General features: G+C 38.6%; 1 protein-coding gene and 1 long non-coding RNA gene across 3 annotated transcripts in view; one reads left to right on the top strand and one right to left on the bottom strand.

Annotated features, from left to right (window-relative positions):
- NSMAF (neutral sphingomyelinase activation associated factor) overlaps positions 1–27,620 on the top strand; it is an 82,019-nt gene that overhangs the window by 27,322 nt on the left and 27,077 nt on the right. For both annotated transcript variants that reach the window (XM_008982687.5, XM_078352505.1), the window contains 7 exons: positions 5,858–5,936; positions 6,032–6,099; positions 6,180–6,216; positions 8,599–8,649; positions 14,041–14,112; positions 14,401–14,448; positions 14,550–14,602. In XM_008982687.5, the coding sequence (XP_008980935.3) occupies positions 14,047–14,112; positions 14,401–14,448; positions 14,550–14,602 (167 nt within the window). In that variant the 5' untranslated portion in view covers positions 5,858–5,936; positions 6,032–6,099; positions 6,180–6,216; positions 8,599–8,649; positions 14,041–14,046. The remainder of the gene's footprint in view (positions 1–5,857; positions 5,937–6,031; positions 6,100–6,179; positions 6,217–8,598; positions 8,650–14,040; positions 14,113–14,400; positions 14,449–14,549; positions 14,603–27,620) is intronic.
- On the bottom strand, positions 6,763–13,095 carry LOC118148568 (uncharacterized). Its single transcript, XR_004735427.3, has 3 exons — positions 12,991–13,095; positions 9,952–10,017; positions 6,763–6,983 (listed from the first exon to the last, which is right to left on the bottom strand). It is a non-coding gene; the product is annotated as an uncharacterized LOC118148568 (long non-coding RNA).

The following is a 27,620-nucleotide window of genomic DNA, read 5'->3' as shown; positions in this document are numbered from 1 at the left end:
TACCCAGTCAACATTCAAGAGCCAGTTGTTCAGTTTCCATGAAGCTGTGCGGTTCTGGGTTGGTTTCTGTATTCTGAGTTCTAACTTGATTGCACTATGGTCTGAGAGGCTGTTTGTTATGATTTCAGTTGTTTTGCATTTGTTGAGCAGTGCTTTACTTCCAATTATGTGGTCAATTTTTGAGTAGGTGTGATGTGGTGCTGAGAAGAATGTATATTCTGTGGATTTGGGGTGGAGAGTTCTGTAAATGTCTATCAGGTTTGCTTGCTCCAGGTCTGAGTTCAAGCCCTGGATATCCTTGTTGATTTTCTGTCTGGTTGATCTGTCTAATATTGACAGTGGAGTGTTAAAGTCTCCCACTATTATTGTGTGGGAGTCTAAGTCTCTTTGTAAGTCATTAAGAACTTGCCTTATGTATCTGCGTGCTCCTGCATTGGGTCCATATATGTTCAGGATCGTTAGCTCTTCTTGTTTTATCGATCCTTTTACCATTATGTAATGGCCTTCTTTGTCTCTTTTGATCTTTGTTGCTTTAAAGTCTATTTTATCAGAGATGAGAATTGCAACTCCTGCTTTTTTTTGCTCTCCATTTGCTTGGTAAATCTTCCTCCATCCCTTTATTTTGAGCCTTTGTGTATCCTTGCATGTGAGATGGGTTTCCTGGATACAGCACACTGATGGGTTTTGGATTTTTATCCAATTTGCCAGTCTGTGTCTTTTGATTGGTGCATTTAGTCCATTTACATTTAGGGTTAATATTGTTATGTGTGAATTTGATACTGCCATTTTGATGCTAAGTGGCTGTTTTGCCTGTTAGTTGTTGTAGATTCTTCATTATGTTGATGCTCTTTAGCATTCAGTGTGATTTTGGAATGGCTGGTACTGGTTGTTCCTTTCTATGTGTAGTGCCTCTTTTAGGAGCTCTTGTAAAGCAGGCCTGGTGGTGACAAAATCTCTGAGTACTTGCTTGTTCGCAAAGGATTTTATTTTTCCTTCACTTCTGAAGCTCAGTTTGGCTGGATATGAAATTCTGGGTTCAAAGTTCTTTTCTTTAAGAATGTTGAATATTGGCCCCCACTCTCTTCTGGCTTGTAGTGTTTCTGCCGAGAGATCTGCTGTGAGTCTGATGGGCTTCCCTTTGTGGGTGACCCGACCTTTCTCTCTGGCTGCCCTTAGTATTCTCTCCTTTATTTCAACCCTATTGAATCTGACGATTATGTGCCTTGGGGTTGCTCTTCTTGCGGAATATCTTTGTGGTGTTCTCTGAATTTCCTGCAATTGAGTGTTGGCCTGTCTTGCTAGGTGGGGGAAGTTTTCCTGGATGACGTCCTGAAGAGTATTTTCCAGCTTGGATTCATTCTCTTCGTCCCCTTCTGGTACACCTATCAAACGTAGGTTAGGTCTTTTCACATAGTCCCACATTTCTTGGAGACTTTGTTCATTCCTTTTTGCGCTTTTTTCTCTAATCTTGGTTTCTCATTTAATTTCATTGAGTTGGTCTTCGACTTCAGATATTCTTTCTTCTGCTTGGTCAATTCGGCTATTGAAACTTGTGCATGCTTCGCGAAGTTCTCGTATTGTGTTTTTCAGCTACTTTAATTCATTCATATTCCTCTCTAAGTTATCCATTCTTGTTATCATTTCCTCATATCTTTTTTTAAGTTCCTTAGTTTCTTTGCATTGATTTAAAACATGTTCTTTTAGCTCACAAAAGTTTCTCATTATCCACCTTCTGAAGTCTAATTCCGTCATTTCGTCACAGTCATTCTCCGTCCAGCTTTGTTCCCTTGCTGGTGAGGAGTTTTGGTCCTTTCTAGGAGGCGAGGTGTTCTGGTTTCGGGTGTTTTCCTCCTTTTTTCGCTGGTTTCTTCCCATCTTTGTGGGTTTATCCGCTTGTCGTCTGCGTAGTTGCTGATTTTTCGATTGGGTCTCTGAGTGGACACCCAGATTGTTGATGATGAAGTATTTCTGTTACTTGGTTTTCCTTCTACCAGCCTAACCCCTTCGCTGTACGACTGCTGAGGTCCACTCCAGGTTTGCTTGTCTGGGGTGCACCTCTAGCAGCTGTGGCACAGTGAGGGATGCTACCCGTTTCTTTTTCTGCTATCTTTGTCCCAGGATGATGCCTGCCAAATGTCAGTCTTTTGGATATAGAGGGGTCAGGGAGCTGCTTGAGGAGACAGTCTGTTCTTTTTAGGAGCTCAATTTCTGAGCTGTGAGCTCTGTTGTTCATTCAGGGCTGTTAGGCTGCTATGTTTGATTCTGCTGCAACAGAGCTCATTAAAAAAACCCTTTTTTTCTCTAATGCTCTGTGTTGGGGGGTTCGGGCTTTATTTTTCGATGTCCGTTGAGGTGTCCTGCCCAGCTAGGAGGCAGACTAGCCACTGTTTGCCTGCCGAGTCTCCGCCCTGCTGTTGTGTGATTCACCCTGTTCCTGCAGGCTCTGCTGTGGTCTCTGCCACGCCTTGCAGTGGAGTCTCTTCGTTGTAGCATGTTGCCTCGGCAACGGCAGGCTGCGTCAGCAGTGGGCGTGTATCTCAGTAGGGACGGGTTGCCTTGGCAACGGGAGGCTGCGTCAGCAGTGGGCGTGTATCTCAGTAGGGACGGGTTGCCTCGGCAACGGGAGGCTGTGTCAGCAGTGGGCGTGTATCTCAGTTGGGACGGGTTGCCTCGGTAGAGGTGGATGCCCCTCCCCCACAGAGCGTCTCGGACCGTCTGCTCGGGATAGTTTGAAATCGCGGTTTTGTTTGTCCCACTGGGTACCCCGAACGCTCTGTCCCTGCACTCCCATGGGCTTGCCTACTGTCCAAGTCTCGTTCAGTCTCAAGTCCAGCCCTCTCAAGTCTCAGGTTGCCGGTTCAACAGGGCACCTGGACAAGCGCGCCCTGTGGTGATTGCTGGGCAGGGCCGGCCGCCGCTGCCCCGGTTGCCGGCTTCGCCAGGCAGACCTACTGCCTGGCGTCCCGTGTCTTTTTTATACTTGGGAGTTTCCCCGTTCTGTGGGCAACAAAGATCAGTCTGGAAATGCAACTCCGACTCACCTCTTTGCGAATTCAACGAGAGCTCCAATCCTGGATTGTTCTCACAGCGCCATCTTGAGTCCTCTCCCCGTTTAACTTTTTCAATTTGGATGCCTTTTCTTTCTTTTACTTGCCAAATTACTTTGGCTAGGATTTCCAGTCCTATGTTGAATAGAAGTGGTGAGAGTGGGCACCTTTGTGTTGCTTTTCTCTTTAAATGACAGTATTTCTTGCCTCCATCTTTAGAAATAACTCAGTAGCAATCAGCACCAAGAATATGGTCTCTTGGCCAGGCACGGTGGCTCACGCCTATAATCCCAGCACTTTGGGAGTCCGAGGCGGGTGGATCACGAGGTCAAAAGATCGAGACCATCCTGGTCAACAAGGTGAAACCCAGTCTCTACTCAAAATACAAAAATTAGCTGGGCATGGTGGTGCGCTCCTGTAGTCCCAGCTACTCGGGAAGCTGAGTCAGGAGAATTGCTTGAACTCAGAAGGCGGAGGTTGCGGTGAGCCGAGATTGTGCCATCGCACTCCAGTCTGGTAACAACAGCGAAACTCCGTCTCAATAAAAAAAAAAAAAGAATATGGTCTGTTAATACCACTTCCCACTGAAAGCTTGAGGGTTCTTTGGAGAAATGGCTGATTCTTAGTCAGAGGCAGGAAATCTGTGAGATGAACCTGGGACATCCTGTCATACTGGCAAGTAAGGAAGGTATCAAAGACTACTTGTAAATGAATTAAAAGGACACAGGGCCAATTAGAGGAGGCAAACATTGGGATAAAAATGGGACAACGTAAGCATGAAAAAATAATAACCACTACAGTAGATTGAAATGTTTCATAAATGTTAAAATTTATGAGTACATAATTTTATAAGGGGTGTGTGTGTGTGTGTGTGTGTGTGTGTATAATCTTAATCAGTTACCCTCAAAGGATAGGAGGACAGCAACTCATTTTTGTGGCACTTGATAAATAAAGGTAAAGAATCAAGCATTTTTGTTATTTTCCTTGTACAACTTGTACTTCAGGGTAGCCAAATTGCTGATAAGTAAAGTTGTTCTTTGTTGACAAATTCTATCTCATAAAGTGGAAGGAATGATGAAATTTCAATGCCTAATAAAAGAATGGGTTCACAGTAGGGCTTGGCAAACTACAGCCCTTGGGCCCTGTCTGAGCTGCCACCTGTTCTTGTAAAGTTTTACTAGAACACAACCATACCCATTTGTGTACATACTGAATGTGGGCCACAAAGCAAAAATATTTACTATCTGGCTCTTTACATAGAGTTTGCCAACCCTTGATCTAGAGAGTAGTTTTCCATGGATGCTAAAACCTGTAGGTGAGAGAAGCTGCTGGAAAATTTTGTATTGGATGTATGGAGATTGACATCAGCTGATCCTCCCAATGCCTCTGGATGCGAAGGCAGTACCTGTGCAGCACCTCTGAAAGTATTCTTGTCAGAAGATCCAACCAGAATCTGGTCAGGCCTTTTAATGTTATAAGTAATTTAGAGGCAATACCTAAGTTAGAAGAATGCCACAGAGATGTACTCAGCAAAATTCATAATGTGAGAAAATTATTTTAGATTAAGAAATGTAAAAGATATGTTAGCTAAATGTAAAATGGACTTTGCTAGGATTTTGATTTGAGCCAGCTGACTATGAAAACACATTTATGAAATAGAAAAATTGGAACATTGACTGTATACATGATGACATTAAGGAATTACGACTTTTTTAGGGTGTGTTTGTGATCGGTCACTTATGAAGAGAGCCTGTCTTTAAAGGATTTTGCTAAAATATTTATGGATGAAGTATATGGTATCAATAATTTTCTGTGTTGTTCAGCATGGTCCCGGAGGTTTTACACAAGACAAGAATGACCACATAGTAACTTGCAGAGCTGGGCCATTGGTACATAGGAGTTTTCTATTCTATTTGTGTATGTTTAGAAACTTCATAAAAGTTTTAAAGTTACTATTGGGTAATTTTGAGTATTAGAAAAGTAAATGCAGTTAACAACTTGGAAAGATGATATGATATAAAATGTCAAAAACCCTTGAGAAAGAATTGCAAACTAAATCATGACCTTCAGTAGCATGGGCCTTCTCATCTATTCAGTACATGTATATTGAGCACTGCCCATAGAAAGCTAAAGTAAATATTTGCTGCCCACAAAACAATAGGCAGCGTTACTCTGGGGTGGGGTGAGTGTAGGCATTCTCAGCCTATAACACTGTTTCTCAATGTGATGTTTCTTGGATACATTAATTTTCCAACCAGTAGACTCTGTGAACTATATGGAGATACAAAGAAGTTAAATTTAAAACTCTAACATTTGAATTATAAATGCCAATATGAGCAACTATTCAGTGTTTTACCAGTTAATCTATAAATAGAGAGGTTCTCTTTATTTGCATTGTTGATCTTTTTTTTTTTTTTCTTTTTGAGACAGAATTTCGCTCTTGTTGCCCAGGCTAGAGTGCAGTGGTGCGATCTTGGCTCACTGCAAACTCCGCCTCCGGGGTTCAGGCATTTCTCCTGCCTCAGCCTCCCGAGTAGCTGGGCTCACGGCGCATGCCACCATGCCTAGCTAATTTTTGTATTTTTAGTAGAGACAGGGTTTCACCATGTTGACCAGGATGGTCTCTATTTCTTGACTTCGTGATCCGCTCGCCTCGCCTCCCAAAGTGCTGGGATTACAGGCATGAGCCACTGCGCCCGGCCAATCTTTATTTGATGCATTAGTAACCTGCTTTCTAGTTAAAATGTACTATGATTCTCTTGTGATTTTCGTTATGCTCATCAAATAATCTGTTGTACTTGGATCCCTAGGAAAATCAGAGGCTCCTTAAAAATATGTTCAAAATCAGTGATTTTTGAACCAGATGCAATATCCCAGCCCATCATCAAGGTAAATACATTTTAAATATGAACAGAGACATCCTTATTTTTTGTGTATTTCTTACCTTTCTTGATTTTTATAATGTTTCTCTCAATTTTATCCAGATTCCTTTGAGAGACTGTATAACAATAGGAAAGCATGGAGAAAATGGAGCCAATAGACACTTCACAAAGTATGTCATTTTCACCACTGCTTAATTTTACTTCAATCCAAAAAGATGTATATATTTAATGACTTTTTTCTGCATTTTAGGGCAAAATCTGGGGGGATTTCACTCATTTTCAGTCAGGTAAGCATGTAATAAATAAATATTTTTTCCTTATCTGAATGGACATTCATATATATATATATATATATATATATATGCATGAATGAAATTATTTATCTGTAGAACTATCAGATGAAGACCATGGACTAGAATTCAAATGCTTTTAGAACTCAGTCATTGGGAAATATGCTTTTTAAAGGATGTGATCCCTAATGGGCTTCTCAATGTTTATTAAGTGTGTGGTATCTGTGGGCTTGTGGTTTTGTCCTTGGAGTTCTATGATTTACCATTTACGAGGTTTGAAATGAAGGAACGCAGCTCTCCCTGTAGCTTCCTAGCTGTTTAGAAGGCGAGAGGCTAGAGTTATGCACTTATATTATCTTGCGGACTCAGGACAATCAAGGCAATGACTTGGGACTGGTGGTCTTGTATCATTATGACTCTTGCAGTCATAATCTTTTGTTCATTCCAGATTTGTTCTCTTTACATTTATGTACCCACCGCTGCACTCAAGATAGGCACACAGAACAGCATTGGCAATAACAGGTCAATTAAAACATGCTTTTTCTCCTGTTATATTATTAATTAGTATGTAGATTAAAAAATTTGTAAATAAGAAGGAGCTAGATATTTTCCACTTTCTTTTGGCTCTGGACTTCACCTTCTTCGTCTTGAAAATAAAGGGGTTGGCAGATGTTGCCTTGACTCTCTGCAGAGCTCTTGTTCCTTTGGGGTGCTGACGTATTCAGAGAAGAACTGTTCTGGGATCAAGTAAGGGGTAAGAAAAACTGTGGGAACAAAGATGCACAGACTTTCTGACTTCAGAACTTGACTGAAATCCTCTCATGCGACAGAGCAGAGTATCCCAAAGAGGCAAATGGGAAGGGGAAGAGAGTTGGGAAGGAGCAGGCTTCATGTAGAATGTGAGATCTGAGATGGCCCCGAGACCTCTAAGGGGACGTCTAGCAGGCATTTGGATGCATCCATCTGGGTTTCAGAGAGGAAGCAGAGGCTAGCAAGAAATACTGGGGAGTTGACAGTTTCTAGAGACTTTTTAAAGCCCTGCGGCTGGATAAGATTTCCTGGGGACTGAGGGTGGACAGAGAGGTATGAGGACTAAGGCTCTGCAGCTCTCTAACTTAAGAGGTTGGGAAGAAAGCGGGATCCAAAAGTAGTTGGAAGAAGTAGCCAGTGAGGTTGAAGAGAAGCAGGAGCGGGTGTCCAGGAAGCCATGTGGAAAACTGCTTCAGGAAGAGCCATCAGTTCTGTCACATGCTCTGAGAAGGAGAGTCAAGGAAGACTTGAGCATTGACTGTAGGGTGACGTGGAGATCTTGTACATTTCATGTGACCATCTGAAAGTGGTTTAAATTGTAGGGATGAAAACCTGTCATGGGCCCAAGGAAAGGGACAGACAGCTCTTGCAGAGAATTTCGCCACAGAAAGGAACAGAAATGACGAAAAGAGGATGTGAGATTAAGGGGAAGTGTGTGTGTTGGGGGCGGTGTGTGTAAAAGGAAGAGAGTACAGTGTATAATCCTAGGAGCAAAGTTTTTGAATATCTGACAGGTTTTGGGAGGTGCCCACATTCTGTGCCCTAGTAGACGGGCTGGACTTTGAGAGTGTGGGCAGCTTTCATTGTTGCAGGAGGAAAAGCAGTGGTGAAGGTACAGGTACAAGGAGATTGATGGCTCTGGTGGATGGTGTCGCTTTCCACATAGTTATTAATATGCTACGTGAGGACAGGTGGCCCAGTGCCTGTGAAAACACCACGTGCCCAGATTACCTCTAAAGTTTCTTTATGTTAGTGAGCATATTTCGTACCACAGTAACTTTGTTTTACTTGTTTCTTAAAAAATCAGCACATGGATTAGCCTCCCTCCGTGTCTACTTGATTACTTGGTACAAGTGATGACATTCATAAAACATCTTAGATATTTATTTATCTTGTAATTGTTGCTGTCTTGTTGCTTGGATAATTCTCTTTTTAATTTGATCTTTGTTATTTGAAGACTATAATAATAGTATAATAATATTATACTATTATTTAGTATAATACTAATACTAAATTAGTATTATACTAATATGTATTATATATTTATAGCCTCTAGTATGGCTTTAAAATATATTTAATTATATTATATATAATTAATATTAAATTAATGCTAATTTAGTATTTATATATTAGTATTATGTATTATACTAAATTAGTATTAATTTAGTATTAATACTAATACTAAAGCAAATAATTTTGGAAATAGATATTATTTAACAATGATTTAAAACATTTGCTTTATTTTATTTATTTTTTAAACGTTTGCTTTATAATATCCTAATTTTTAGTTACTCTTTATAATGAAACATTTTGGTTATTATTTTACAAGTATTGATTTTTCTTGCTCAGGTATATTTCATTAAAGAACACAATGTTGTTGCACCATATAAAATAGAAAGGGTAAGTAAAGCTTTTCATGTATTTCCGGCAATTTTTATAGTCATTTTGAGCAATAAGATTTTGTGACTCTCTTAACATCTTTAATCCAATATAATAATAATGAGTATTTAAAAGCTTCTTACCTGGAAGTTATAACAAAATTACCCAAGGCAGCCACAGATTTTAGTTCAAGAGAATTCAATTAACTTTTGACTTAAAAAAAAAAGTGCCTAATTAAAAAAAAACACTCAAATGATTAGGTTAGAAATTAAAATCAAAATATGCATTATTTATAAGATTGTTTACTGGGTGTTACTGATAATTTATTTACCAGTACATTACTGAAAAATTTAGTTGGTTTTTCTTTTCTTTTGAGACAGAGTTTCACTCTGTTGTCCAGGCTGGAGTGCAGTGGTGAGATCTCAGCTCACTGCAACCTCCACCTCCTGGGTTCAGGCAATTCTCCTGCCTCAGCCTCCTGAGTAGCTGGGATTACAGGCATGCAACACCATGCCCGGCTATATTTTTTAGAAGAGATGGGGTTTCTCCATGTTGACCAGGATGGTCTCGAACTCTTGACCTCGTGATCCGCCCACCTCGGTCTCCCAAAGTGCTGGGATTACAGGTGTGAGTCACTGCGCCCAGCTGAAAAATTTAGTTTTAAAAATATTCTAGAAATATTTACTGGTTATAAAATACTCTTATTTGAGAACTCAGTAATAATTTATAAGTACTCTTAATTAGGCAGAAACTATGAGTAAACTTGAATACAGTGTCTTGTTCCCCAGGGCTTTTGAAGTAAGCATAGACATTTCATTTAACTGTTCTGTGCTCTAATTCTTTATGCTTTAGCTTAATATATAGTAGAGGGATAACTCCTAGTAAACAAGAGTGTTTACAGGACCTAAGGTAGGGCTAGTGCTCCTTATATTGACCCCTCTGTGAATTAGGAAAAGCCACCCCTTCTGGGCAAACACAGTCCCACAGGCTGAATCTGAGTCTCAGTTTCAGGCCAGTGTGCAGCCTCTTAGGCAGCACAAATTGTATAGTCAGTGACCTCTGGGTTTTATGGACAAGAAATACTTGCATGTGCTAATTAGTCAGAAATTATAAATACTGAGATTTCATTATTCTCAAGTGCTGCTCTTGGCATTTGGGGCAGGATGGTTCTTTATTGTGTGGGGCTGTCACTTATATTACAGCTCTTTCCACCTAACAAGTGCCTCTTGTACACTGCTCCCCTTGTGGTTACAGCACCTTCACATATTGACAAAAGCCTCTGGGGCAGTAGAAAACCCTCACCCCAAGTTGAGAACCACTTACCTGGGGTGCTCTGCCTCTAAAGGCTCTCCTGAGAACAAGCTGAATTTCATGGCTGCACATGATTCACTGAAAAATTATGTGAAAGGAAATAAAAGTGAGGTTGTCTGAGTAAAGAAAAGCTCTTTTGTTCCCATGTGAATTAGAATACCAAAGCCTTCTCAGATTTAAAAAAAAAAAAAAAAAAAAGGCCGGGCACAGTGGCTCACGCCTATAATCCCAGCACTTTGGGAGGCTGAGGCGGGGGGATCATGCGGTCAAGAGATCAAGACCATCCTGGTCAACAAGGTGAAACCCCGTCTCTACTAAAAATACAAAAATGAGCTGGGCATGGTGGCACGTGCCTGTAATCCCAGCTACTCAGGAGGCTGAGGCAGGAGAATTGCTTGAACCCAGAAGGCGGAGGTTGCGGTGAGCCTAGATTGTGCCATTGCACTCCAGTCTGGGTAACAACAGCGAAACTCCATCTCAAAAAAAAGGGTGAGGTGGAGTCACAGTAGCAAGATGGCAAAATAGGAAGTTCTAGGCCCTCCTTCCTCCTTTGAAGACACTGATTCAACAACATATGGATTAATTCTATTTATGAGAAATCTAGAAACCAATTAAGAGGATCCTGTCCCCAGGTGAACATGAAACTAACCACATCAAAGCTGGTATAAAAATGTGTGTCAGTATCTGGCACTATCCCACACTGCACCGCATGATTGGGAAGAAATTTCCCAGCTTTTAGCTTCTCCCTAGAGAGGGAAAGAGAAAATTGGACTATACATCCAAAGTACTAACTTTTGGGGAGAACCGCCCAAGGGACTGGCTTCTGTCTCTGTCTCAGAGTACAGATAGAACCCTGCATTCTCTAGATGCCTGGAGCCACTGAAAACAAAAGGGGGCTGAGTAGCATGCTCCTGCTTCAAAGGACCTGTGGTAGAGCAGACATCTAGACACCATGGCCTTTAGCTCCATCCAGGTTGTGCAAAGGCCATTATTTCATTTTGCTTTATGAGTGGGAGAAAATTTTCACAACCCACATATGACAAAGGGCTAATATCCAGAATCTACAAGGAACCTAAAATAAATCAGCAAGCAAAAAATAAATAAGCCCATCAAAAAGTGGGCAAAGAGCATGAATAGACAATTCTCAAAAGAAGATGCACAAACAATTAACAAACATATGAAAAAATGCTCACGATTACTAATTATCAAAGACATGCAAATTAAAACCACATTGAGATACCACTTTACTTAGCGAGAATGGCCATAATTAAAAAGTCAAAAAATAATAGATGTTGGCATGGATTTGGTGAAAAGGGAACACTTTTACACTGCTGGTTGGAATGTAAACCACTGTATATATACAACCACTATAGAAACAGTATGGAGATTCCTTAAATAAGTAAAAGTAGAACTACCTTTCAATCTAGCAATCCCACTGCCAGGTATCTACCCAAAGAAAAAGAAGCCATTATATGAACAAGACACATGTACCCACATATTTATAGCAGTACAGTTTGCAATTGCAAAAATATGAAACCAACTTAAATGCCCATCAGCCAACAAGTGGATAAAGAAAATGTCATATATCTACCATAGAATACTACTCATTCATAAAACAAAATGAAATATTTGCCTTTGCACAACTTGGATGGAGCTAAAGCCCATTATTCTAAGTTTAATAATTTAGGAATGGAAAACCAGATATCGTATGTTCTCACTTGTACATGGGAGCTAAGATATGAGGATGTAGAGGCATAAGAATTATATAATGGACTTTGGGGGCTTATGGGGGAAGTGTTGGGGTGGTGAGGGATAAAAGACTCCATATTGGGTACAGTGTACACCGCTTGGATGGCAAGTATACCAAAGTCTCAGAGAACTTATTCATATAACCAAAAACCATCTGTACCACAAAAATTCAAAATACATTTTAAAAAAGAAGATACACAAAAGAAAATGAGGAAGGAATCAAACTATGTCAACATGAAATATAAACTTAACACAAAGGAAGATAGAGGAGAAAAGAGGATAAATGAGCTACAAGACAGACAGAAAACAATTGAAAGCAATAGTAAGTCCTTCCCTATCAATGATTACTTTGAATGTATCAAACTCCCAATCAAAAAATATGGAGTGCTTGAACGAATTAAAACGAATAAGATTTAAAACTATATGCCACCTGCAAGAGACTCATTTTTGGTTTAAGGACACACATAGGCTGAAAGTGAAAGGATGGGAAAACGTATTCCATGCTTGGTTGGTAACTAGGAGAGAACAGAGCTGGCCATACTTATATCAGATAAAATAGGCTTTAAACAAAAAACTGTCACAAGAGACAAAGAAGGATATTATATAATGATAAGAGTGTCAATTTACCAGAAAGATAAATAATTACAAATGTATGTATTAGTCAGGGTTTTCCAGAGAAACAGAGCCAACCAATAGGATGTATGTGTACATACATTCACACACACACATATATACATATATACACATGCATACATATACATATATACACATATACAACCATATAGGGCTATATGTCTGGATATCTGTATATATACAGAGGGAGAAATTGATTTATTATAAGGTATTGAATCGTATGATTATAGAGGTCAAGAAATCCAGACTCAGATGAGAGCCAGTGGTATAGGGTCTACTCTGAGTGAATCCAAATCTGAAAGCAGGAGAAAACCAATGTCCAGCTGGAAGACAGGAGGAAAGAATGTTTTTCCTATTTAGCCTTTTATTCAATTTAGGCCCTCAATGGATTGGATGAGGCCCACCCACATTGGGGAGGGAAATCTGTCTTACTTAGTCTCTTAATTCAAATGCTAATCTCATCCAGAAATACCCTCACAGATGTACCCAGGAATCATGTATGACCAAATATTTGGACACTCTGTGTCCCAATCAAGCTGACATATAAAATTAACTGTCACCCTATATATATAAAACCAACCTCAAAACATCTAAATATATGAAGTGAACATTGATGGAACTGAAGAGAGAAATAGATAGCAACACAATAATGGTAGGAGATTTCAATACCACACTTTCGACAATGGGTAGAACATCCAGATAGGACATCAGTAAGGAAACAGAGGCCTTGCATAACACAGTAGACCCTGTTCCTAGCAGACGGGCAGAGCATTCTACCCAACAGCAGCAGAATACACGTTCCTCTCAAATACATGGAATATTCTCCAGGACAGATCACATGTGAGGTCACAAAACAAGTCTTAACAAACTTAAGAGGATTAAAGTCACAAGTGTATATTTTTCTAATCATAATGGAATGAAACTAGAAATCAACAGCAGAAGGAAAACTGGGAAATAAACAAATATGTGAAAATTAAACAACATTCTCTCAAACAACCCAAGGGTCAACAACAGCAACAACAACAACAAAAATTAAACAAAAGAGAAATTAGAAAATCTGGGAACAAATGAAAGCATAATATATCAAAACTTAGGCCATGCAGCAAAAGCAGTATGAACAGGGAAGTTTATAGAAATGTCTTCCTTAAAAAAGAAGAACTATCTCAAATAAAAATCCTAATTTTAGGCCGGGCTTGGTGGCTCACACCTGTAATCTCAGCACTTTGGGAGGCCAAGGCAGACCGATCCCCTGAGGTCAGGAGTTTGAGACCAGTCTGGCCAACATGGTGAACCTCTGTCTCTACTAAAAGTCCCCAAATTAGCCGGATGTCGTGGCACATGCCTGTAACCCAGCTGCTTGGGAGGCTGAGGCAGGAGAATCACTTGAACTTGAGAGACAGAGTTGCAGTGAGCCAAGATGGTGCCACTGCATTCCAGCTGGGGCGACAGAACAAGACTCTGTCTCAAAAAAATAAAAAATTCTGACTCTTTACCTTAAGAGTTTAGAGGAGGAAAAGAAGAGCAAACTAAACCCAAAGTTAGCAGAAAGAAGGACATAATAACTAATAATAAATAGAGCCACAAATTATATAGATTGGCTCCCCTACAACTGTCTTCCGGGGGAAGCTACACTAGGTAAAACATACATATTTCATTATAGCAGGTTCTGTAGGCACATTCTTAAAGTAGCGTATTTTGATATCTTTCCCTTTTTGTTAGGGCAAAATGGAATATGTTTTTGAATTGGATGTTCCTGGGAAAGTGGAAGATGTTGTGGAGACGCTGCTTCAGGTAAGCACTTGCTGGGTAGAAAATTCAAAGCAAACTGAGGCAGAAACTGTTTTTATGAATTTCATATTGACATATCTTACCCAAATCATCATCTGTTTTCTAAATATGTAGCAGATTTACTTGAAATGTTGACGTTGAAAACTGTATGTTAAGAAGAAGCCATAGGTATATCAGAAGTTATCTTGACTGTTAAGTAACAGAATGATTGCTGTTTTTCATTGCTTCTAAAGAAATACTTCATATCATCTGAGAGAAAAAATAAATTCATGTCTGTTTATGGTATTGTAGCTTCACAGAGCATCCTGCCTTGACAAACTGGGTGATCAAACCGCCATGGTAAGTGTTCCTTACAACGTGTGTCTTTGATTGTCAGTTAACTTGTATCAATATTTCACTCATAAATACATTCATACTTTTTTCTGGTTCTGTTTTTATAGATAACAGCTATTTTGCAGTCTCGTTTGGCTAGAACATCATTTGACAAAAACAGGTAAGTTGCTAATGATCTTTTCTAATTAGAAAAGCAGTGGACATTTTCATCTGTATGCCTCATTCAGCAAGTCCAAGCCTGAGGTCATCATTGGTCTCACCCAAAACCTGCTTATCTTAGAGAATGGCTTAGCCTCAGTGCAGGAGAACTCTTCCTCAACTCTTCTCCATCCTGATGCTTCGGTTTCTGCTTCTGTGTTTTCACATTGTGTTGCCTCAGTTGTGTGGCCACTGTCATTTCCCAGTTGTGTTGCCACAGTCATTGTGTTGCCACTGTCATCTCCCACCCAGAATACTAGCACAGCTTTTAGCTCATCTACCTGACTCCATCTTTCCTTCTCCATTTCTCTTCTCCTCCCTTACCTGACACTGTTTTAAAAATATGTTCTTTCTAAGGGCCAGGTACAGTGGCTTATGCCTATAATCCCAGCATTTTAGGAAGCCAAGGTGGGAGAATCACTTGAGCTCAGAGTTTGAGACCAGCCTGGGCAACATAGTGAGATCCTGTCTCCACAAAAATAAAAATTAAAAAATCAGTTGGGCATGATGGTACACACCTGTAGTTCTAGCTACTTGAGAGGCTCAGGTGGGAGGATACCTTGAGCCCAGGAGGTCGAAGCTGCTGTGAGCCATCATTATTATGCCTCTATACTCCAGACAGAGTGAGACCCCATCTCAAAAAATGAGAATAATAAATTTTAAAAAGTTCTTTCTAAAGAACTTATTTGATCATATCACCTGCTTGTTTAAAATTCTACAAGATTGAAACTAGACTCCTTCCTTACACCATATACAAAAGTTAACTCAAGATGGATTAAAAACTTAAATGTAGGCTGGGTGCGGTGGCTCACGCCTGTAATCCCAGCACTCTGGGAGGCCGAGGCGGGTGGATCACGAGGTCAAGAGATCGAGACCATCCTGGTCAACATGGTGAAACCCCGTCTCTACTAAAAATACAAAAAGTTAGCTGGGCATGGTGGCGCGTGCCTGTAATTCCAGCTACTCAGGAGGCTGAGGCAGGAGAATTGCCTGAACCCAGGAGGTGGAGGTTGTAGTGAGCCGAGATCGTGCCATTGCACTCCAGCCTGGGTAACAAGAGCAAAACTCCATCTCAAAAAAAAAAAAAAAAAAAAAAAAAAACTTAAATGTAAAACCTAAGGCTATAAAAACTGTTGAAGAAAACCGAGGAAATACCATTCTGGACATAGGGCCCAGCAAAGATTTCATGACAAAGACACAAAAGCAATTACAACAAAAACAAAAATTGACAAATGAGACTTAATTAAACTAAAGAAATTTTACACAGCAAAATAAACTATCAAGAGTAAACAGACAACCCATAGAATGAGAGAAATATTTGCAAACTCTGCACTGACAAAGGTGTAACATCCAGAATCTATAAGGAACAAGCAAAAAATGAACAACCTCATTAAAAAGTAAGCCAAGGACATGAACGGACACTTCAAAAGAAAACATACATGCAACCGACAAATGTGAAGAGTGCTCAACATCACTAATCATTCAAAAAATGCAAATCAAAACCGCATGAGAGACGATCTTATGACAGTTAGAATGGTTATTACTTTAAAAAATTTAATAGAATGGCTATTATTCAAAAAATAACATGCTGGTAAGGTTGCAGAGAACAGGGAATGCATATACCCTGTTGGTGGCAGTGTAAATTAGTTCAGCTACTGTAGAAAGCAGTTTGGTGATTTCTCAAAGAACTTAAAACCGAGCTACCATTTGACCCAGCAGTCCCATTATTGGGTATATACCCAAAGGAAAATAAATCATTCTACCATAGACATGCACACATAGATTCATCACAGCACTATTCAAAATATTAATAGCAAAGACATTGAGTTTTTAGGTATTTAGGTTGCTAAATACCCATCAGTGGTAGACTGGATAAAAGAAAATGTGGTACATATACATTATGGAATACTTTTCAGCCATAAAAAAAGAGATCATGCCCTTTGCAGCAACATGGATAGAGCTGGAGGCCATGGATGGAGTTGGAGCAAATTAATAAGGATCAGAAAACTAACACCACATGTTCTCACTTACAAGTAAGAGCTAAATATTGAGTACAAATGTACACAAAGGAGTGAACAATAGACACTGAGCCTACTTGAGCGGGTGGAGGATGGGAGGGAGGAGGGTGATGATTGAAAAACTGCCTGTCGGGTACCATACTTATGTCCTGGGTGACAAAATAATCTGACACCAAACCCCCAAGGCATGTATTTTATCTATATAACAAACCTGCATATGTACCCCTGAATCTAAAATATAAGTTAAAAAATAATAATTAAAAAATTAACTCCTTGAGGGTAGGAACTTGTCTGGTCTCTTGCATCCACAGAGTATGGTATATTACAGTGAATGAAATTAATGGCTTCACTCCATTTTACTGCCACTGCATTTTTCTAGACCCCCATTAGCTCTCCTTTGTCTAACTGGAATTATTTCTCCTCCTTCAGCCTCTTCATATGGTCCACAAAGTTATCTTCCTAAAACAAACATGATCATGTGCCCACTGACCAGCTCCTAGAGCAGTAACAAGCAAAAGGGGTCTATTGGGGGAAATAGGGGAGGGACAGCGGGTAGGGGGAGCTGGGGAGGGATAGCATGGGGAGAAATGCCAGATGTGGGTGAAGGGGAGGAAGACAGCAAATCACACTGCCACGTGTGTACCTATGCAACTATCTTGCATGTTCTGCACATGTACCCCAAAACCTAAAATGCAATAAAAAAAGTTTTCATAACAATTAAGTGCCTCTCTTTCATTGACAATATCAAAGTTTACTGTACCATGAAACATAGTCTTTTATAGCCATGAATTTTAAAATTCCTTGGATTGTTTCATATTGCCAAGAGAAAGTGATATAATAAAAGGCCATTAAAATATAAATAAACGTTTTCAAGAACCCCCCCACTAAGTGCCTTCAGGGTAAAGCCAAACACCTTAACATGGCCCCAAGCCTCTTAGGTTCTAGCTCTCATTTACTACTAGTTGTTGATGATGCATCTTCAATTCTGTGCCCTAATTTTTGCATTACCTGTAGTTTCTGTTGTGCCACGTTGTCTCTTAGCTCTGAGCCTTTGCTTTTGTTCTCTCTGCTTAGAAAACTCATCCTCCTTCTCTGCACCTGGCTAACTCTTACTTATTCTTCTGATTTCAGCTGTGCTCTCAGTTCTTCTAGAAGGTCTTTCCTGAGTCATCAGGTTGCAATGAGTACTTTCTGTGGCACCCTGCAGGGTCCCAGAGAGTACACTCCTACTGTTCTAATGTTTTTTTCATCGACTTTCTTGGCTTTTCTTAAGTATACAATGTATTTTGTGCAAAAGTGATATTTCTATATTATCCCATTCTCTTACTTGTTTATTGCCTTTATTAAGTAGATTTGGGTAATTCATCTGTGTCTTCATTTCTGATACCAGTAGGTTAATTATTATAGCTTTATGGTAACTATTGATATCTGGTAGTACAGGGCCCCAGACCTAATTTTTCTTTTACGCTTATGTCTTTTGTATTCTTGGTCTTAGGCACTGCCATGTGAATTTAGAGTGAATTGAGAGTCAGCTTGTCAGTTTCCATAAAAGCAACTGTGCTGGGATTTAGATTGTAATTGCAGTGAATCTATAGTCTTCTATTTATTTAGGTCCCCTTTAATATATTCCTTATGATTTTCCTCATAAAGATATTTCCTATCTTATGTTAGATTTATTCCCAGTACTTCGTATTTGTGCTGATATTATAAATGGTATGTTATTAAAAATTGCATTTTCTGTTTATTGTCAATATATAGACTGCAATAGGTTTTTGTGTACTCATTTTGTTTTCAGCAACCCTACTAAACTCTATGACCAGTTCCATTAACTGTATATTTAGATTCTTTATATTTACAAAATCTTATCTGTGAATTATTTGCAGTCTTTATTCACCAGCATTTTTATTTTTGATTTTTGCATTTGTAATCATTCATGCTTAGGACAAAGCAGAAAGTATTGGTTGAATAGGTTCATTTATTTTTGGATTATTATGTGCTAGGCTTTTGCTAGAAGCTTATGTTTATAAATGAGAGTAGTTTGTAATATTCTATTTTATTGCTACCTTTGTGAGATTTGGGCATCAGTCATCTTGACCTTTCCTCTACATTTTAATGTGTTAAAGAACTTTCTAGTAAAGCCATCTGGCCAGTAATGTGTTTTTTGTGTTGATGTTAGTTTGATTCTTTCTCTGCTTCAGTATATAGCATTTTCCATTCTTATACTGGCAGGATACATTAAGTAAGTGAATTGCTTAGGGAAGAATAGTTTCCATTTTAGAAAGGAAAGAGAATAATAATAAGAAGAATTAGCTTATTCTGACCTACTTAGAATGTGTCATTTTTCTAAGTAGCAATTTAGACTCCAATTCTGGGCTTCAGCAGGACATTCATTTAAAAAACGGTTCACTATGAATGTTTTATTGTTTCCATTTGCTGAAATTTTAGGCTAAAGAATTTGGGGGAAAGGATTTTTGCAATATGAAATGAAATATTCCAGTGTTGTGTACTTCCTCTAGAAGAAAAAAACGGTAAAATTCTGCTAAGATAAGCTTTTGTCATATTTCTGAGGAGATAATTTTTTGTTAAAAGAATAGAAGGAATACTATTTTTTTATATTTTTATTTTGAAAAATTTTAAACCATCACAAGTTGAAAAGACTAATACAATGAAGGCAGGTCCCCTGTGATTCACCAGGTGTTAACACTGGGCCAAATTTTCTTTAGATAGTGCCTGCTTCTGCTCACACGTTTGCTCTGTGTGTATGTGTATTATTTGTATGTATAAATGTGTATGTATGTATTATATATATGTAGTAGATGTGTATATTTTTTTCTGAACCATCATGACACTTTCCCCATAAGTATTTCAGCAGGTTCTTGTTAGAAGGATCGTTCTTCATTCCCTGATACCACTATCATATTCCATTAGCAGTAATTCCGTAATACCATTTAATATATCATATAATAAAATAAATAAAATCATAACAAAATATAAAAAAGTATTAAAATATAAAATCATAATATCACTTTATAGTTTCATATGTAAAATTTCCTTTTTTCTACCCCAAAAGTCTTCCTTAAAATATTTTATTTTGTAATGGTTGTAGATTTAAGAAGAAAAGACCAAAAGATGGTGCAGATTTCTCTTTTACGCCCCACTCAGAATCCCTGTTCTGTGTAGTACATAGATGCTGCCATCTTTTGTTGGACATATGCCTAGATATTTGATTGTTTGATACTATTTAAAATTTATTTTCCAACTATTTGTCACAGGTACATAGAAATACACTTCTTTCTTAAATCGACCTTGTATAGAAATTTCTTTCTTAAATTGACCATAGTATGACTTTTCTACATTCACTCATTAGTCTTAGAGGGATCTTGATAGATTCCATGGAGTTTTCATGTACATAATCATTTAATCTGTGAATAATGACAGTTTCAGAGAAATCCCTATGACTTTTATTTTCTATTTCTTGCCTCATTGCACAGTTTTATTAATAGATGTGCTGGAAATGAACATTATTTCCTCATTCTTGATCTTACAGGAAATGGGCTCAATGCTTCATCATTCAAAGATGATGCTAGCTGTCTAGGTTTTTCATAGATACTCTATAACATAATGAAAATGTTTCTTTCTGTTTCTAGTTTACCAAGAGTTTCTTCAATGAGGGGTGTAGCATTTTGTCAAATATGTTTTCTGCATTCAATGACATCATACTTTTTTAATTCTGTTACTGTGAATTACATTGATTGATTGTTTTTCAATGTTAAACCAACCTTGTATTTCTGGGCTAAATCTAATTTGAGTTCATGATATCTTACCCTTTTTACATATTACTGGATTTGCTTTGCTAGTATTTTTGCATCTATATTAATGAGGGATATTGCTCCGTAATTCTCTTGTAATATATTTGTCAGGTGTGGTACAGGGTTGTGCTGACCTCATAAAATGAGTATGGAGGTTTTCTTTATCTCTTGTTTTCAGAAAAAGTTTGTGTAGGACTGGTGTTATTTCTTTCTTAAATTTTTAATAGAATTTATCGATGAAGCCATCTAGGTCTGAAGTGTCCTTTGGGATTCCATTTATTTACTAGACATAGGACTATTCCATTTGTCTGTTTCGTCTGTGATTTTATTTTTTATTGTTTTGAAACCTGTATATTTAAAATGAATTGTTGATTTCATCTAAGTTGTCAGACTTATTGGTATAAAATTGTTAATGTCCTTTTAATGCCAGCAGCATCTGCAGTATTGACTCTTCCTTCATTCCTTATATAGATAATTTGTGTTTTCTCTCTTTTAAAAAAAAGTCGGTATTGCCAGGGCTTCTCAATTTTATTAACCTTTCAAATGACGACATTTTGACTTTGTTGTTATTTTTCTGTTTTTGCACTTTACTTATAGTTGATGTCCGCTTTTATCATTTTCTTCCTTCAGCTTGCTTTGGGTTTAAGCTTATTCTTCTAGCTTTTTAAGAACAAAGCCTAGATTACCAGTTTTATGCCTTTCTTTGTAATAGAAACACTTAAACTTATAATTTTCTTTATAAGCACTGCTTAACAACATTCTGCAGATTTTGATATGTTTTCATTATAATTAACATAAAAATATTTTGCAATTTTCATCATCATTTCTCCTTTGGCCCTATAGGTAATTTAGAAATATGTTTAACTTCCACATATTTGGAAATATTGTATAGATACTGATTTATAATTTAATATCTGATCACAGAATATTCTGATCAGAACAGAACTCATATGTTCTATGTGATTTCAGTCTTTTGATATTTGTTCAAATTTGTTATATGGTCTCTCTTGGTAAATATATCATATGCCCTTGAAAGGAATGTGAGGTCTGCAGTTGTTGAAAATAGTATTTCACAAATGCCATATGGGTCCAGTAGGTTGATGGTCATTTGGATCAAATATGTTTCATTAATTTTTTTTGTTGACTTGTGCTATCAGTACCGAGAGAAGGATGTTAAAATTGTCCCTGGTGATTGTGGAATTATTTCTTTTCTTATTCCTTTCAATTATGCATTTTGTGTTGTAAAGCTCTGTTACTAGATTCATATACATTAAGATGCATAATGTTTTCTTAATGATCTTTTCTTCATTATGAAATGTCCCTCTTTATCCCTAATACTCTTTTTCTTGAAGTCTACTTTGTCTTCCTTTAAAGTAACTACACCAGTTTTCTTATGTGTTGTGATTGCATGATATATCTTTTTCTGCCCTTTTAACACTAACCTGTGTCTTTATTCCATTTAAAATAAAACATGTACTTTAAATATATAATTGAGTCTTACTTTTTATGCATTCTGACAGTCTCTGCTTTTCAGTAGGGATGTTTTTTAAGCCTAGTATCTAAGGATAGTCATGCACCACTCAATGACAGGGATGTGTTGTGAGAAATGTATTGATAGACAGTTTGGTCACTGTGAGAACATCGTAGGGCGCACTTATACAAACAGAATGGTCCAGCTGAGCACACACTTAGACCATACAGTATAGCCTATTGCTCCTAGGCTATAAACCTGCACAACAATTTGCTGTACCACTTGAGTATACCTAATCCAAACAGTTAAAATCCAAAATGCTCCAAACTTCAGACCTTTTTGAGCGCCAACGTGATAGTCAAAGGAACTGCTCATTGGAGCATTGCACATTCCAGAGTTTGTGATTAGGGACGCACAACGGTATGACGCAGACGTTCAGAAATCCAAGATTCAAAACGCTCTGCTCCCAAGTGTTTTGAATAAAGGATACTCAATTTGTACTAAATGCTATAGGCTGTTGTAACATAATAGTAAGTATTTATGTATCTAAACATATGTAGACATAGAAAAGGTAGAGTAAAAATATGGTATTATGTCATGTTGCTTTTCTAAACAAACAAAAATATGGTAGTACAATTTTCTGAGACCACTAGTATAGGAAGTGTCATTGACCAAGACATCATTCCGTGGCACACATTGTTTCTGTGTTTATTTCTTAGTGTCTCGTTTTTTTTTTTTTTTTTTTTTGATGTTCCTCTGTACCTCCTTTTCTCCTGTCTTTTGGGTAAATCTAGTATTTTTCAATACTCCATTGTATCTACTCGATTGACTTTTTAGCTTTACCACTTTGTGGTATTGTTATTTTTAGTAGCCACTCTAGAGATTACAATAAGCACCTCGTGCCAGAGTGTACCTTCAGATAATATTATTTTATGCTACTTTACAACATATAAGAACCTTACTCCAATGTATTTCCATTTAGCCTCTCCTGCTAGTTTTGATCTTATCTTGTAGCTAATTTATGCATGTACCGTAAACCCACAATACGGTATTCTTATTTGTGCTTTAAAAATCAATACTTTTGGCCGGGTGCGTTGACTCAAGCCTGTAATCGCAGCACTTTGGGAGGCCGAGGCGGGTGGATCACGAGGTCAACAGATCGCGACCATCCTGGTCAACATGATGAAACCCCGTCTCTACTAAAAATACAAAAAATTAGCTGGACATGGTGGCGCGTGCCTGTAATCCCAGCTACTTGGGAGGCTGAGGCAGGAGAATTGCCTGAACCCAGGAGGCGGAGGTTGCTGTGAGCCGAGATCGCGCCATTGCACTCCAGCCTGGGTAACAAGAGCTAAACTCCGTCTCAAAAAAAAAAAAAAAAAAAAAAAAAAATCAATACTTTTTTTTTTTTTTTTTTTTTTTAGAGACAAGGTTTCACCATCTTGGTCAGGCTGCTCTTGAACTCCCGACCTCAGGTGATCCGCCTGCCTCAGCCTCCCAAAGTGCTGGGATTACAGGCATGAGCCACCGCACCTGGCCTAAAAATCAATAAGTTTTAAAATAATTTAGATACATACTATGTGTTCGCATAGAAGTTAAAAATATTAAAAATATTTTTAACACTTAGATATTTAAATGTTTATAATTTCTAGTCTTCTTTCCTTTCTGCAAATCTGGTGTTTCACCTGCTATCATTTCTCCTCAGTCTGAAACACTTTCTGTGGCATTCCAATGCTGATCCATTAAAGATGAACTCTCTCAACTTTGTCTAAGAAGATACTTATTTTACCTTCAGTTTTGAAGGACATTTTTGGATATAGAATTTTAGATTGGCAGGTTTCTCACCACTTTTAAAGATTGTCATTCTGTTATTTCTGGTGAAGAGCCCCATGATTTGCATTGTTGTTACCTATATGAGATGTGGTTTTCTTGTGTTTATTTTGCTTGAGGATTTCAGAGTGTATGATGGGGAAATTCCTGCTATGCTGTCAGCACAGAACACTTCAGTGATCAGCTGTGTGGCTTTTTCCTGTACAAAACAGTTCTCGGATACCAGCTGGGTATTCGACAATTCAGTTCAGACATTGTCTGCCTGGAGTTAGCACAGACCCCATAGGTTAAGAGCTCAGTCCCACAAGGCACCCTCCCTGTAACCTTTGATGCCAATCACAAATCCAAGTTGTGAGCACAGGTGCTCTGACCAACTAGCTATAAATCAGATTCCCACAACACATTCCTTGGGTTTGATACTAGAATGGCTCACAGAACTCAGAATATTTACTTATGTTTACTAGTTTATTATGCTAATTAAGGACATGATAAAGGGTACAGATGAACAGCCAGATGAGGAGATGCATAGGGTGAGATCTGGAAGGAAGGGTCCTGAGCACAGGAGCTGCTGTCCCTGTGGAGGGGGGACCCTCCTGGCACATAGATGTCTCAGCAACCCAGAAGCTCATCCAGCCTCATAGCTGAGGTATTTATGGAGAATTCCTCACATAGGCATAGTCAAATATTAACTCAGTCTCCAGCCTCTCTCCCTTACCCTGAGAAAGGGGAGTGTGGCTGAAATCTCTAAGCCTCTAATCAGGGCTTGATCCTTCTGGTGACCAGCAACCATCCAGGATCCCACAAACAGTTGCCTCATTAGAGCAAAAGATGCTTCTATAACTCAGGAAATTCCAAGGGATTAGGAGGTCTATGTCAGGAATCAGGACCAAAGACCAAATATTAGAACAAATGATGCACCTAACACCTCTGTTGCTCAGGAAATTACACAAGTTTCAGGAGCTCTGTTCCATTCTCTGGGAGCAGAGACCAAATGATATTTTTTTATTATGTCACACTGAATTTCAGAGTAACATGCATCTATGAACTGATGCTTTTTATCAGTTCTCAGCCATTCTCCATTGCTCTGTCCTATTTTCTGTCTTTTCTTCTGTAGTCAGTTATACTTACGTTAGGATGTTTAATATGTTCTTTCAGATCTCAGATACACTCTCCTGTATTTTTTTTTTTTTTTTATTCTTTTTTCTCCTTTGGGTTTGTTTTAGTTGGGAGACTTTTTATTGACCTGTTTTCAGCCTTACTGGACCTTTCCTTCACTGCGTCTAGTCTGTGAAGATTGTTTAATTAATTCTTTATGAGATCAACATTTTTATTTCTATGTTTCCATTTGCTTCTTTTTTATACTTTGTTTCTCTGCTGAAACTCTCTGTCCTTCCACATGTGTTGTCCGTCTTTCATCCTTGTTGACCCTTTTCTCTCTCTTTTTTTCCCCATCAGTTCTCAGCTATTCTCTTCTCCATTGCTCTGTCCAGCTATTCTCTTCTCCATTGCTCTGGACACTGTCTCACTCTGTCAACCAGGCTGGAGTGTAGTGGCATAATCATGGCTGACTGCAGCCTCACCGCCCCGTCTCAAGTGATCCTCAGCCTCCTGAGTAGCTGGGACCACAGGGACATGCCACCATGTCTGGCTAATTTTTTATTTTTTGTAGAGATGGTATCTCAGTGTGTTACCCAGCTGGTATCAAACTCTTGGGCTTAAGTGATCCTCTTGCCTTGGCCTCTCAAAGTGCTGGGATTAGAGGTGTGAACCAACATGCCTGGACTGTTCTTGATCCTTTATAGTAGTTACTGTAGTTATCTTAAACTCTTCCTCTGATTGATCCAATGTCTGGGACATCTTCTATTGAGTCTTTCTTTTCTCTCTTGAGCATGTGTCATATTTTCTTGCTTCTTTGTTATGTATTATAATTTTACTGTATTGGAATATTTTCTTGAACAATTTGTTAAAAAGGAAATTTGAGACCAAACTAAATAATATTTACCTCCAGAAGTGGTCATGCCCACAGGGAGACTCTGTCAATCAAATCTGTAACTGAGCTGCATTAAGACTTTGTTGCAGCTGTGGTTAAATTCAAGCCAACACTGCCTGCAACTCTACTGAGGGAGTGATCAAGACTTTCTTTTCCACAGAACTTGGGATCTGAGCGCTTGAAGGATTCTAGGGATATCTTTGTGCTTCACAGCTGAGCCATCAGGTTTCTGAACTGCGGGAGGTTTTTCTTGCTTTGCACCCCAGTCAACAGCATTTTTGGATCTCTGGGAAAGCTTTCTTCACTCTCCAGTCTCAACTCTGGTTTTCCATTTCCCTGAAGATCTCTCTTCATTCTGCAGCCCTTGCTCACTTCTGTCGTCGCTGTCGTTTCCTCCGGCTACTTACCTGTTGGTCTCTCCTTTCCTTTTTGCAATCATGTTCATTTAGGTTTCTTTGCATCCTCAACATTCCAGAGAGTTAAGAAAAGAATGATGATTGGGCCGGGCATGGTGGCTCACGCCTGTAATCCCAGCACTTTGGGAGGCCGAGGCAGGCAGATCACAAGGTCAGGAGTTCGAGACCAGCCTGACCAAAATGGTAAAACCCCATCTCTACTAAAAATACAAAAAGTAGCCGGGCATGGTGTGCGTGCCTGTGGTCTCAGCTACTTGGGAGGCTAAGGCAGAAGAATCGCATGAACCTGGGAGACAGAGTTTGCAGTGAGCTGAGATCACACCACTGTACTCCAGCCTAAGTGACAGAGCGAGACTCTGTGTCAAAAAGAAAAAAAAAATCAATGAAGATTGTTCAGTGTATCCAGCTCCTTTTGGTTGTTGTTTTTTTTTTTGAGATGGAGTTTCGCTCTTGTTGCCCAGGCTGGAGTACAATGGCACGATCTCAGCTCACCACAACCTCTGCCTCCTGGGTTCAGGCAATTCTCCTGCCTCAGCTTCTGGAATAGCTGGGGCTACAGGCGCACGCCACCATGCCCAGCTAATTTTTTGTATTTTTAGTATAGATGGGGTTTCACTATGTTGACCAGGATGGTCTCGATCTCCTGACCTCATGATCCACCCACCTTGGCCTCCCATAGTGCTGGGATTATAGGCATGAGCCACCGTGCCTGGCCATGGTTGTTAGCGTAAAAGCTTCAACAGTCTCTTATAGCTTTCCCACCCTAACTTGAGTGAAGGTCTTCCCCTGTTATCTTTTTGTCCTGTCATTTATAAAGAGATTTATTTTTAACCCAGATATTTCAGTCATTGCCTTAAAATGTTGCTGATTTGGTTGTTTTCCCTTTATTTTTTTTCAAAATCAGTAAAGCAGAATGAGAAGGGACTTTGTTGATTGAATATTTTAGGAGTGGGTAGTGGAGAGATCATTTTTCACTGGTGTTCTGTGGCAAATCCATAAAATGATATACTCAAGAATATTCCAAGGAATATGCAATTACTCTAATGTATTATAATTCAAGTAATTTATAATTATGTAGTGTAGTGTGAAATAAATGCCACCTGTGTCAGAGTGGTTTATAGGACAATAGAAATAGGTCTAAGTGACAGAAAAATAGGAAATAGACTAGGAAATAAGTTTAAGAGTAGTTTCAAGGCCTGTTTATTGGGGATGAATGAGTTTAGCTAAAGGATTATTTGGTGTTATTTACTTGTCTGTCATGGCTTCTGTGGTACATAAGCTCACCTCTTTCTTTAAAAACCGAGTTTTTATCATGCCATTTTTAAAGAGTGAGTTTGATTTAAGCAATCAATTTATATTACCATTTTTCTCGTATTAAATATAGTGTTTAGACAAATGTCATACAAAGTCACACTGTAGCTTTCTTAGATAAACCCAGGAAGTAGA

This window comes from Callithrix jacchus, chromosome 16 (genome assembly GCF_049354715.1).
Source record: "Callithrix jacchus isolate 240 chromosome 16, calJac240_pri, whole genome shotgun sequence".
Taxonomy (NCBI): domain Eukaryota; kingdom Metazoa; phylum Chordata; class Mammalia; order Primates; family Cebidae; genus Callithrix; species Callithrix jacchus.
The sequence above is the reverse complement of the archived record's forward strand: the minus strand, read 5'-3'. Positions and strand labels throughout refer to the sequence as shown.